General features: G+C 46.8%; 1 protein-coding gene across 3 annotated transcripts in view; it reads right to left on the bottom strand.

The window, feature by feature from the left end:
• Nucleotides 1-13338, bottom strand: part of SMYD2 (SET and MYND domain containing 2) — a 68806-nt gene that overhangs the window by 42103 nt on the left and 13365 nt on the right. For all 3 annotated transcript variants that reach the window (XM_049868082.1, XM_049868081.1, XM_049868083.1), the window contains one exon: nt 2842-2905. In XM_049868082.1, coding sequence (XP_049724039.1) covers nt 2842-2905 — 64 coding nt within the window. Of the gene's footprint in view, nt 1-2841; nt 2906-13338 lie in introns of those variants that run through there.

The following is a 13338-nucleotide window of genomic DNA, read 5'->3' as shown; positions in this document are numbered from 1 at the left end:
GCACTTCAGTCACTAGACCAGTCACTAGACACGTAACAGAAGATAGAAAAATGGACTCGCCAGAGTGCTCTCCAGGGCTGAGGCGATCCGGACCCGGAACTGGGTGAGTAGCAGGTAAACTCCCCACCAGGAGGCTGGACCACACACTGTCTTAGCCTGAGGCCTCTGAACACGACAATCATATAACTATTTCTACCATAAATCTTCTCATGATGATTTGAACCCTGATGTGCAGACTTCAAACTGTGTGCTATAAACAGACATTCTGATGGCGCAGTGGTTAAAGCGCTCAGCTGCTAACAGAAAGGCCAGTAGTTCAAACCCACCAACCGCTTTATGGGAGAAACGTGGCAGTCTGCATCTGTAAAGACTGCAGCCCTGGAAACCCTATGGGGCAGTTCTACTCCATCCTATAGGGTCACTATGAGTTGGAATCCACTCGACAGTGGTGGGTTTGGTTTTGGTTTCCAGTACATACAAGTTGGTGTATTTGGTTAATGTGAGCCCTCCCCCAGGGGAGGGCCCGTTCACTGTACGCTAATAGATGAGGTTTCTGAGTCTGCCAGTCTGGAAAAATAGGGTCTGGGGGCTTTAGGCCACCTGGTGAGGCCTCATGTAAAGCAGCTGGGCAGCTCAGCGGCTGGGCAGACCAGAGGTACATCTCTCTGCATCTCAACATTCCGATACTCTATATTACGGATGTGTCTGCAGCCAAGCGCAACAGTTAAGGTTCACTCTGTAACAGACATCGCTCACACAAACGTACGCCATTCCTGCCTTCAGGTCCTTAGAATCCATCCATTCCCTTAAGTTAACAAACAAGTCCTCAAATCTAACATCTGCTGTTTATTCTTTGCACAAAGCTTTGTTTCCGTCGGCCTGATTTCTACTTCAGCGTTATTATAATAACTCTTCACACCTGTACAGAGCTTCCTGGTTTATAGAGAACCTTCGTACCCACCCTATCACTTGACCCTTACAACTCCTCAAGCTGGGCACTGTTCTCCTCAGTTTACATTTGAAGAAGCTGAAATTAAGAGACGTCCCGCGACTTGCTAAGCTCAGCTGGTAAGCAGCACAGCGGGGACCATGTCTTCCTACTCTTTCATGCCACGTTGCCTGGGCTGTATTTGATTTACTACGTTTGCTTCTCTAAGGATCATTAAGGTTCATTAAGGCAGGACTTAATGGGATAATTTTTCTAGAAGTGTCTAACTTAAGTATAGAAACGGCTAAATTATCTGGCAGTCCTGGTCTCAAATCATGTCCCCTGACCATCTCAGGGCCCACTGATCTCTACAGTCTAACCACTGATACTCTAGCCTCAGTTGGTGGGAACAAAGCATGATCTCCTCAAAGAAGGCATACTCTCCGAAAACTCAATGACAAGCCCCATGTGTAGTCTCCCTGTGACACAGCTGACAACCTACGGAAGCCGGCCACGAGGCACAGGGAGTGAATTACGTGTATGGTCTTCAGGGCCAAGGGAGGGGTCTAAATTTCCCAAGCCATGCCTCGGCTTAGCTTCATTCTGGTGAAGAGTCACCGTGACCGGAGCCCAACAGTCAGACGAGACCCCAGGGCTCAGCAACCTCTGTGCTGCTAAATAATGTCCTCTGGGGAGCCCTGGTGGCACAGTGGTTAAGAGCTAAGGCTGCTAACCAAAAGGTTGGCAGTTCAAATCCACCAGCTGCTCCTTTGAAACCTCATGGGGCAGTTCTACTCTGTCCTATAAGGTCACTAGGAGTCAGAATCAACCCAACAGCAATGGGTTTTGGGGGACTTTCGGGGCCAAAGACGTAGGGAGGTGACAGAAAAAGAGGAGTGGAAGAAAAAAATGAAACGGTAGTAATCAGATATAGATGGGTTGGGAAGCAGAGAGGAGAAGACACTGGATGTGGAAGGAACAACAACAAAAAGAGGTACCGATGTGCAGAAAACGTATCACAGCCCCCCTGCAGCTGCACCGATAGGTTTCCTCACAAGAGAGGGAAGACGGAAGGCTGGGTGGGGTGACGAAGATCAAAAGTGCTGAAGAATTCATCATGCACACGGGTATACTGAAGACTCCGAAAGGTGCTGAAGGAAAGAGACCATGTTCCCCCAAACTGTTTAAACACGGAACTCATTTTCCATAGAACACCTACAGATACTATGGAACTAGCACCTAGCAGAATAGTTTGGGGAAACATTGCTCCTTGTCCCTCCAAGAGCCTAGCTGGACCTCCTCCGAGCTCCTCAAGCCTATGCTTCCCCGTTAAAGGGTTCACCTGAGACTCAGCCATCCAGCAGGATGGTGTGTGGCTGACGTGCCACCAGCCTCCTGGGCCCCTCTGCATGGATGCTTCCGAGGCACCAGGTCCAGGGCGCACCCACCCTCTGACTATATAAAGGCTATGCCAAGGGTCAGCTAAGTCCAGCTGCAATCAGGCTGGGTTCAAACTGTCCAAGGGCGAGGTGTGGATTTATAAAAGACAGACCCGTGACAATACTTTTTAAAGACAGCATTTTAATATTTTTCATTTGTCACCTCTGCATTTTCTACCTCTTGCCAGCACCCTTGGGGGCAAGCTGTCAACCTTGGTAATAGACCCATCTGTAGCTAACAGGCTGTCCTTAGGTGTCCACTACTCCTGCCCCCATTTCTAGTCCTGCAGCATGTGGCCCCAAACCATTTCTGCCTATCACCGGCTGCCTGTGGGTCCTGGGTCCACACGCATCCAACACTACCACTGAACTTTCCGGCTTTGGCTGCAGAGGGCACTAGGGAATGCCAGGACGAGAAAGAGAGGGACATTGGGGACTCAGGCCCCCCCTGCCAGTGGCCCGCCCGGCACCTACCTGACAGTCCACATTGCAGTAAAAAGCCTGCTTGCATCTTCCACATTTGGACAATCCTTCTTTCCTTGAAAACAGAAAGGGCACTGTAGTGGCGAGAGGACAGACATGAAGCTGCACATTTTATCATGCAATCCTAAAAGCCATCTGGCTACACAGCAGAGCTAAGGTTCGCCTTACCTTCCTCTCCCACCCAGAAGGGGCCTTTTCCCAGAGAAGACTTTGACCAGATTTAGTCCTTGAGTAGAAGTGGGCTTGGCCAATAGTACACACAGAGACATTCACCAAGCCCACAGCATGAAGGGCGCTTACCCAAGAAAGGAGGAACGTGGTTCTGACTCAGAGCGAGCCTGGCCGGGCAAGCCATTGTGGTCAGCATGGTCTATCAGTCATTCACTAGTTTTGGACGAGTCAAAGGCTCTTATGTTCTGGTTTTCTCACCTGCTAAAGAGGGACAGGAGCCCTGGTGGCACGGGGCTCCTAGCTGCTAACCAAAAGGTCAGCAGTTCAAATCTGCCAGCCACTCCTTGGAAACTCTAAGGGGCAGTTCTATTCTGTCCTATACGATCGCTATGAGTTGAAATCAACGTGAGGGCAATGGCTTTAAAGACGGACAAGGAGCCCTGAGCGGTGCAAAGGGTTAAGCACTTGGCTACTAACCAACTGGCTGGCAGTTTGAGCCCACCCAGAGGTGCCTCGGAAGAAAGGCCTGGCAATCTACTTCTGAAAAATCAGCTATGGAAGACCCTATGGAACGCAGCTCTACTCTGACACGCGTGGGGTCGCCGTGACACGCGTGGGGTCGCCGTGACACGCATGGGGTCGCCGTGAATTGGAGCTGACTCAGTGACAACTGGCTTTTTGTTTGTTGTGGGTGGGACCCCACAGAGGCAGTGTGTCTGGTACACCTACCAACCCTGGTGAAAACGCACTGTGAGTGGCCAGCCTCAGTATTTAGAAACTGCAAGACACACAAGATGGAACACAACACGTCAATAATTCAAATGCTGTCCGGAAAGCTAGGTTGAGATACAAGGCCCCCCCCAGCACGCAGAGACGCATTGCTGAATAAAACACCCCCGGACACGAGTGGGACACACCCCACCCTCTGTCAGCATTTTACTTGGCTGGGACTCTTCTGCCTCTTCACAGCTAGGTCAGCTCTACCTGTTGGTTACAATACTGTCTCCCGGCTTCCCATAAAGGACATGGGCATTGTTACTTCTCAATTGTTAGGTGCTCGTGTGTGTGCTGTGTCAGACTAGCCAAAGCTTTTCAAAAACTGTGATGCCGCTGAAGTAAGCCCCACACTATGAAACTATTTAAAAAAAAAATTTTTTTTGAAGTGGGAAACAAGTGCATTGTTTAATTCAGAGACTACCTGCAAAAGCTGCTGTCTGTTTCTCAGGGACCACACTGAACCCCCCTCCCTGGCTTGTGTGCATGCCTCTGTCCACAGGGGCCCACACTGTCTGCAGCATGCTGCACGCACAGAACCACCTCCGCACCTGCAGCGCAAATGCCACACCTGGGGGATGACCGGGGCTGATACTGCATCACCAGGCTGCAGAGCTGCTGCTGCTTGTCAGCGGGCGGTCGTCACCACATTACTCCACAGAACCAAGGAAGTTTTCCAAAACTGCTGCCGTCGGGACTAAACAGACTGCCTTGCAGTTTTCATCATAGCACTTGGATTGCAAGGAGCACGCTGAAGAATACGTGGGTAGGAAAAGGCCTCTCCCGGCTGAGGCATACATAAATACCCCAAGTCTGCACATCTCAACAGTTCAAATAAGAACCCACTAACCTAGCTGCGTGTATTCTCTGGCCTGAAATACCCCCAGGGTGGGCGGGGCTGTGTGGGGATGACTCTGCGTTTGGGGATGTAAGCCAAGGGCCTGGTCACCACGCTCCTTCATTTGATACTGCGGGAAAGGTGGAAGAGAAGGTGAGCTCAGAAACCACCGTGAAGCCACGGGTAAGCAGGTAGGCGTGAAATGGTGTAGACCCAAAGAAATGCCAAGGGCGTGGAGTAAAGTGGGGCAGAGCAGGGAGGGAGCCCAGAGTTCTTTACAAAACATGTGCGTTTAGAAATCGATAATGGGCGGGCAGGTAACACCCCATAAAAACGGCAGTCTAAGACGTCATTTTCTTTTTTATTAGTAATTTTTTTTTTTTAATTTTAGTGTGCTTAGGTGAAAGTTTGCAGCTCGAGTTAGTTTCTCATTCAAAAACGTATACACATGTTGCTTTGTGGCGTTGGCTGCCTTCGGCACAATGTGAGGGCACTCTCCCGTTTTCCAGCCCAGGTTCCCTGTGTCCATCTGTCTAGTTCCGGTCCCTTCCTGCCTTCTCTTGCTTTTGAGCAGATGTTGCCCTTGGTCTCGTATTAAGCAGGTTCCTCACGTGTGTAACTCTTGGTAAAACAGTCACTTTCTAATGTTTGCTTTTGTAGGGGAAAGGTCACAGTACATCTTTGAGAATTTGACTGAAGCTATTAACTTCCCCAACAACCTCTTCCCCAAACAACAAAAACAAAAAACAACCAGAAATTTTGTAAAAGGTCAAGGGCTTGTGAGTCACCTAAAGCCGATCTGCAGACATCAAAGGGCCTCTTAACCCTGAGTTAAGACCCCCTGACAGAGAGGATTAGGAAAACGTCACGTTCAAAAACACATTATCTCCACAACATATTAAAAAAAAAGAAAGGATTACATAGGTTTTCAGGCACAGAAGCTAGCAGTCAATTTAATAGGAAATCAGGGTTGTTTTCTGCCTCAGAGTAACATCCCAGAGGACAGCAGAGGCAACTGGGCTCCGGAGAACCAGGAAAGGACTCGCGTGGGATTTCATCAAATAACACAACTCCCAGAGGCCCAGCTCCCAGCTAGTCTCCAGGGTCACAAGCCACATGGAACAAAGAAGCACAAGAAAAACTCATTTTTATACATTATGCAACGTCTGTTATCTGTCTCAGTGGTTCTCAAAGTGTGGTCTGTAGACCGCTGGGGTCTCAGAGACCCTTTCAGGGGGTCCACAAGTTCAAAATGACTTCAACATCATACTAAGACATTGTTTGCTTTCTCCCCAACTGTCTTGACAATTTTACTACAAAAGCAACAGAGGGTAAATTCAGGAGCTTTTGCACAAATCAAAGCAGTGACCCCAAACTGTCCTAGAAATCACTGTATCCTTCACTGCCAACAGTCACAATCAGAAAAAAAAAAAGACAGACACACCTAGGAATGTCCCTGATGAAGCAGTGACACACAGTAATGTTATTTTTACCTCCTGAGTATGCAGCTTTTTAACATTCTGTGTGATGACCAGGAAGTATGCACAAAGTATCTTTGCTGCATACTGAACCACTGCAACTGTCGCAAGGAAGAACACCCTGTGATGATGGAACAAGCCACCTTTTTCTTGGAATATCATTTTTACTTGAAAAAAATGACTTCAGACAAACTGGTTATTCAGACTTGAGTATCCTGCAGGCATGTTACTGAAATGGATAAAGAGGACCTATCACTTCAAAAAACAACTGGCAGTATTTGTGGCCAAGGATATAACTGGGCTTTCAAGCAAAAATTAGAAGTTTGGAAAATACTTACCTGCCACCTGACCCTGACAGCTTCCCAATATTTAAAAAAGATTTTCCCGGTAAGATGATGATGTCACCAATTGTGTTTTTCAGTTATTAGTGAGAGCTAGAGTGTTCCATTCCCAGCCTTTCCCAGCACTGACACAGAATTTACTGTCCGCCCCTTGGGTCAACTGTTTGGTTATATGTGAATTTTCTTACCGTAAATCCTCCCAAGCCTGACCCCTTCAGGGTAGAGAAGGGGAAAGGCAAAACCATCTCCAGTAGTGAATAGCCTAAGAGTGGACTCTGGTCTACTTGGTCAGAGCAATTCCAGATGAGTTTGAGAGAGGGGAAAGGAGGGGCACTCTGTTTAAATTATGCAGATACTGGCTTCAATTCTGTCCACAACTATAGCGAGAGGCAAGCGTGTCGTGAGTAGAATGGCTGAAACTCCAACTCAAACGTTGCTGAGCTGGTAACTGCACGTGTGTGTGTGCGCACGCGCGCGCATCAGAGAGACAGCAAAAGGGATGTGATCCTGTGACTATCTGACTGCTGCTGAGAAGCCATTTTCACTGTAGGAACAAACAAGGCATTTAGAATAAACTCTGTTCCTACAGAAGCAGCAGCCATAAATCTTTCATTTGCAACGTAAGCTGATCTGAGTTGTCCAGGAGATTTGGGGAAAGGCTGTGCATAGCAAACAAAACAAAATTTCCATCAGGGAAAGATTTATAAAGGTCAACTGGAGGAATGAACTGAAACGACCCAGAAGGAATGGAACGTGAAGAAGAGTGAAGGAGAATCACTAATGGGGTCTCACAGCGGTTCTCTGCCTTGCCTGCTCACTGGGATCATCTGGGAGTTTTAAAAACACAGAAGCCTGGGGTGGTGGTGGGGGGTGCTGAGCACCATCGAGTGGACTGTAACTCATAGCAACCCCGTGTGACAGAACAGAACTGCCCCACACAATTCTCTGGGCTATAATCTTTACAGGAGCAAATTGCCAGGTCTTTCTCCCATGGAGCTGCGACGTGGCTCTGAACGCCGACCTTTCGGTTAGCAGCCAAGCACGCCTTCAATGACTGGGGTAGGGCCCAGTGATTCTGATTTGATGAGTCCGTGTGGGATCCAGGCCTTGGGCTTTTTAGAAAGCTCCCTAGAAGATTCTAACACGCAGCAGAGTTCAGGACCACCGGCCTCTTGGACAGATTCTAGTTGGATGGTTATTTTGCACAGAATTTGCTGCATAAAGCGTTGAAGCACTCTTCACTGCAAAGCTGATTATTTACAGTATAACTCGTTTTAAGAAATGAATGGCATACACTAGATTTATTCAGTTGTTTAGCTACCTTGGTGTTTGATGAACGGTCAGCAAGAATGAAGTGGCTTACACTGTATTTTCCAACTCTGACAGAATGGGTTCTAGAAGCCAGGCGTGAGCTGATGAGAGGAAGCCTCAGCTTCCTTTCTGCCTCTTCCTGAGCCCCTGCTTCATAACTGAGGATGAATGTGATGGGTTAGGCCTGCAAAAGCCGGACAATGAATAAGGACGACGGAAGAAGAATCGACACCTTTGAATTACAGCGTTGGTGAAGAATATTGAACATACCACACGCACAGCCAGAAGAACGAACAAATCTGTCTTGAAAGAAATACAGCCAGAATGTTCCTTAGAAGTGAGGACAGTGAGACTTCATCTCACACACTTTGGACATGTTATCAGGTGGGACCAGTCCCTAGAGAAGGCCATCATGCCTGGTAAGGTAGAGGGTCATTGAAAAAGAGGAAGACCCTCAACAAGACTGACTGACACCATGGCTGCAACAATGGGCTCAAACATAGCAAGGATTATGAGGATGGCGCAGGACCAGGCAGTGTTCCGATCTGTAGTGCACAGGGTCACTATGGGTCAGAACCTACTTGATGGCACTTAACAACAACATGATGGATTAAGGAGTCCTGGTGGCACAGCGGTTAAGTGCTCGGCTGCTAACTGAAAGGTCAGCAGTTCGAACCCACCAGCTGCTCCTAAGGAGAAAGATGTGGCAGTCTGCTTCCCTAAAGATTTGCAGCCTTGGAAGCCCTATGAGGCAGTTCTACTCTGTCCTGTAGGGCCGCTAGGAGTTAGAATTGACTCAACGGCAACGTGTTTGGTTTTTTGGTCTTGGTGTAGATGGCTTACTTTGTTCACCTCCCCATCTCAAATCCTCTTATCTCTCTGGTGCTGTGTCATCTTAGGCAAGTTATTAACCCTTTGTGAGCCTCAGTTTCCTCAACTTGAAACAAAGATACAGCTCCCACCTCTTTCGTTTAGTGTGAAATGAAAGGAGACAATACCAAGTGACACCTTTAACGTTCCACTTGAAAAAAATACAGTAAGTACTCAATAAATGCCAGGTCCTACTACTATGCTTTTAATTCGCCTTTGCCCTTTTGTTTTTTTAACGTCAATTACTGAAGCGTCTTCAATACAGTCTCACGCAGACTCATACTTAGAGAATTCTGTCTCTAAAGCCTTTGTCTTAGGGGCAGGTATCTACCTGGCCGTGAGTGGAAGGACCCTTGGAATTTAGGAAATGCTTCCTTCCACAAAGAGAGAAATGTTACAGAAGATTGCAAGTATTTGATTATTAGTTGACTAGAACAGAATTTAGAATGCACGCGCCTGCGATTTCCTGCTGAATGAGATGCACACACGGTGATTAATTTCCTTGCTTTTGAAATTCAGGAGCCGTGAAGACCAACAAGTCCGAGACGTAATTAACAACTCCCGCTAGTTAATGGGTTGCCGCAGGTGCTGTTGCTCCAGATAAAAAGGAACCCGATACCGTAAGCTCCCTACTTTCGGCTCCTGAAATGAACGCTTAGTGGGCTCCACCATGAAAGTGACGCCGGCAGGGAGGGGTTTGCAATAACAATTACTTTTAACTAACGGTGACAGAAGAAGTGACAAGTCCGTGCTGTTGAACAGAGGCAGCCCCAGCCAAATGAAAAAGGGAAAAGTAAAAAAGCCCAGCGGCACAACATACCTTCACCATAGGCTGAAATAAGACAATCAGAAAAGCCTTCCGCCCAGCGAGGGTGGTTACACCAGCAAGGCCTCCAATCTTGTTTGAGAGAATTAAAATTGGAGGAATTGTGGCAGGGCCCTATTATAGCCCTGGTCAGGGGACAAGGATAATACTCAGGCTACAGGTTTTTTCTAACAGTGAAAGATACGCCCCACATCACTTTAATCCACAATGTAACAGTGGAACAGGACCCACGTGCAGCGGGGAGCTTCTTACCCGAGCTTTGCTGAACCTTCGCCTTAGCTCTGGGGCTTTGTTCTTAGGCTTGTTAAAAGTTAGAGCCCAGGCCCTCTAAGGGAGCCAGGAAATATTTAGGGCAGCAACTAATAGGTTTTCCCAACTATTGGAAGTGAGGCCATGATTTACAAGGAGGAAGCAGAGCTTGGTGATTGGGGCAATGGCTGGCCTTGTGAAAAGGATGACACTAATTTAGAATTTGTTTTAACAAAGGCTCTGGCAGAGATGAAATTTACCTCTGCCATACAAAGAGAGAAGGTCACGAAGCTCACGTATAGATGAGAGAAATATTTAGCCACCCCAACAGTGAACTATTCTTTAGTCACTGAACAACACCTACATCAAACCTCAATTTGTAGATGCTGTAAAAATCTCTTAACAGTCAAAGCCTGCCCAGAGAATAAATGTTATGTACTTTTCAAAGTTGAACATTCTCCTCTGCAAACGTGTTACGTCTTACATTTTATGCAAGATCCAAAGTGGCACTTCCTTGCTTCTTGTTTCTTTGCTTCTCTAATGCCTTCTGACTTAAGAAGTCAAGAGGAAAGAAACATCTACTGGGCTTTCTTGGTATCAGTTCTTTCACAGAGGAACAGACAGTAACATCTACCATCTCTCCCGATGGTACCATAGTGGTGGTTGTCATTAGTACTTTGTACCGCTGACCCCATGTGTGTCAGAGGGCAGCTGTGCTCCACAGGGTTCTCCATGGCTGATTTCTAGGGACACAGGTCGGCAGGCCTTTCTTCTGAGGCACCTTTGGGTGGATGTGGCTTTCTTACCTTTTGGTTAGCAGCCGAGCACATTGACCACCACCCAGTGATTCCTGGTTTTCTTATATCCCCCTATAACCACTGTGGCCCTAAGTGTTAACACTACTCAGGTGATTAAGTACCAAGGAAATGGAAATAAAAACTTATTTAAAAACGTAAAATGTTCCTATCAATATATCTCACAGAGTGAAGGTGATATGATAGATCTGTGTGGCCAGAGAATGATTTAAAAAAAAAAAAAAATCCACGTTAAACCTTTATAGGTTAATGCTAAATGCGGTCAGGTCGTCCACGGCCCAAACCTGAGTATGCACTCCTCCTCCGACATACAGGTGACCTTTCTGAATCTTGTTTACTTTCCAGTAAACAAGATGCACCTTTTTAATGCTTATAGGAGAATTGTAAGAGATGTCCCTCTTTCATCCCCTCGACATTGTATTCCTGCAGACGATTTTCTGTAAGAAAACAGCTTTAACTTACCAGACATTATTTGAACAGATTTAACAAATATTTTTCTTTAAATCCTTATTGGTTCCTTTTTTACTTCTGAATGAAGAACGTTTGCACACTAGAAAGCCTTTTGCAGAAGGCAGTAAAGAAATATCTGCTAATCCACCTTAGTCGAGTAACTGCTATTCAAAAAGTATTACATTCTACGTGCACAGTACCGTACTAGGCTCTGTGGGAAAGACGGACAAGGTACTAACGACGACAGACAACAACTACCATTACCGTACCACTGGAAGAAACGGTAGATGTTACTTACTGTCTGTTCCTCTATTAAAGAACTGACACAAAGAAAGGACATTAGATGTGTCTTTCCTCTTGAGTTCTTAAGAAACAAGTAGCAAATGTATTTTTTGTAAAACAACAAGTTATGTAAGGAAATAAGGCCCGTCTACGTGACAGTGGTAAACGTAAATACTAGGCAGAAGGATTCGGCATCCAGACAGCCCAGATGACACCGAATTCAGATCAGGAAGATACCACCAGGACTGATGAGTTAGGGCAACAGACCTGATAAAGGATGTTGTCTTGCTTCCTTTGCATCCCCAGGACTTGAGCACAATGCCTGGAATAGTCGGGTGCTCAACAAACATAAATAGTAAACAGTAGCTCTTAACCGCTAGCCACCAGGGTTTCCAAAATAGTAGAAGAGGGCAAGGTAAATATAAAATGGTAAATAAAACAAATGAAGAGGTGTGTAGGCTAAAGTATTCAGGAGGAAACCTCATAAAAGAGATGCAGTGTAAGCTGGATCTGTCTGGGTTTGAGCAGAGTTTGGAGAGAGGCCTTCCCTAAGAGGAGGCCGAGGCAAAGGAAGGGACAGTGTGAGAGAAGTACTCCAGGCTGCAAATGGGCAAGAGAAGAGCCACACGGCACCTAAGTAGGCACTGGGAAGACTACCAGATCGAGCTCCTGTTGTTAGTTGCCATCGAGTTGCTGAGCGGTGCAAACGTTTAAGTGCTCCACTACTGGCTGAAAGGTTGGCAAGTTTGAACCCACCCAGAGCACCTCAGAAGACAAGCCTGGCAATCTGCTTCTGAAAGGCCTTGAAAGCCCTATGGAGCAGTTCTACTGTTCACACATGGGGTCACAGTGAGACTGAGTTTAGGGCTTAAATAAAAAGTAGAAAGAGAAAGGCTGGATAGGGTGAGAGGGACACAACACAGAAGACTTATCAGCCCAGACTTTGTCCTGAAGCAAACAGGGAGGCCATGAAGGGTTCTGAGATATTTATAAGATTCACTTCAAAGAATGAACAGTGTTAGATAGATGATGAACCTGTCCAAAGACCACTAATAAAGTAAGTTGCAGAAATGAGACTGTTTATTTAGCCACTGAGTTAACTATTAGTTATCGAAGGAGCCCTGGTGGTACAGTGGTTAACGCAACTGACTGCTAACCAAAGGCTCCGTGGGACAAAGACGTGGCAGTCTGCCTGCACTAACGTTTACATCCTGGGAAACCCTATGGGTTTGTATGAGTCGGAATCCACTCGGTGGCAGTGGGTTTGGTTTTTGGTATTACTTATTGAGGTAACAGACTGCCAGTTCCCATGCCAAGCGCTGGGGTTACAGAGATAAATAATATCTAATTCTTGTACTCAAGGAGCAGCTGTGATGAAGGAGGTGTGTACAAGGAACTATGGGAGCAAAGATGAAGGAACGAGTAAGTTTGCAGCAACCGGGGCAGACTTTTCAGAACCCAAGTCAATGGACAGGAGTTAGCCAGGCAGACAGGGAACACAGATGGGAGACAGCAGGGTGCGTGCGCCTGTCTGTCTGTCAGTCACTATATGTATGCAATTTAGGACTGCCAGAGTAAAACTAACACGGCAGATCAAGCCAGTCAGATGCGGTGCCTGGTACCTGGTACAGGGTACCCCCATCAAGCACCCCTGACTCCACAATGGAGCTCAATCAGGGCCATTCTCTGAAGTGGAAGGTGGGCCTCTTTTCCCTGCTCTGTTCTTAAGAAATATTTAGTAGCTGAGTGTCTTGTAAGGCCTGGACACGTGCTGAAATACATTTTGGAGGAACAAATTAAATATTGGGCAAAGTATGCAGACTCTTTATAAATCCTTACTTCTTTGTGGACCTGTGGTGGATTAATTACTTTGTGTGTGGCCTTTCTAGCCATGGTCTTGTAACTCCCACCCAGGTGATTGTGTGATTGGGTAACTGTGGCCTACCAAGGGGATTGGTCAATTCTGTCTTAAAATAGAGCCAATTACAAGGCAGCAGGAGGAGCCCTCCACCACCAAGGAAGAAGAGACCCAGCAGCAGGAGACTCCCCGGTGGGCTTCCCAGCCCACAGAAAGAGAAAGCTG

Source organism: Elephas maximus, chromosome 24 (genome assembly GCF_024166365.1).
Source record: "Elephas maximus indicus isolate mEleMax1 chromosome 24, mEleMax1 primary haplotype, whole genome shotgun sequence".
Classification (NCBI taxonomy): Eukaryota; Metazoa; Chordata; class Mammalia; order Proboscidea; family Elephantidae; genus Elephas; species Elephas maximus.
The sequence above is the reverse complement of the archived record's forward strand: the minus strand, read 5'-3'. Positions and strand labels throughout refer to the sequence as shown.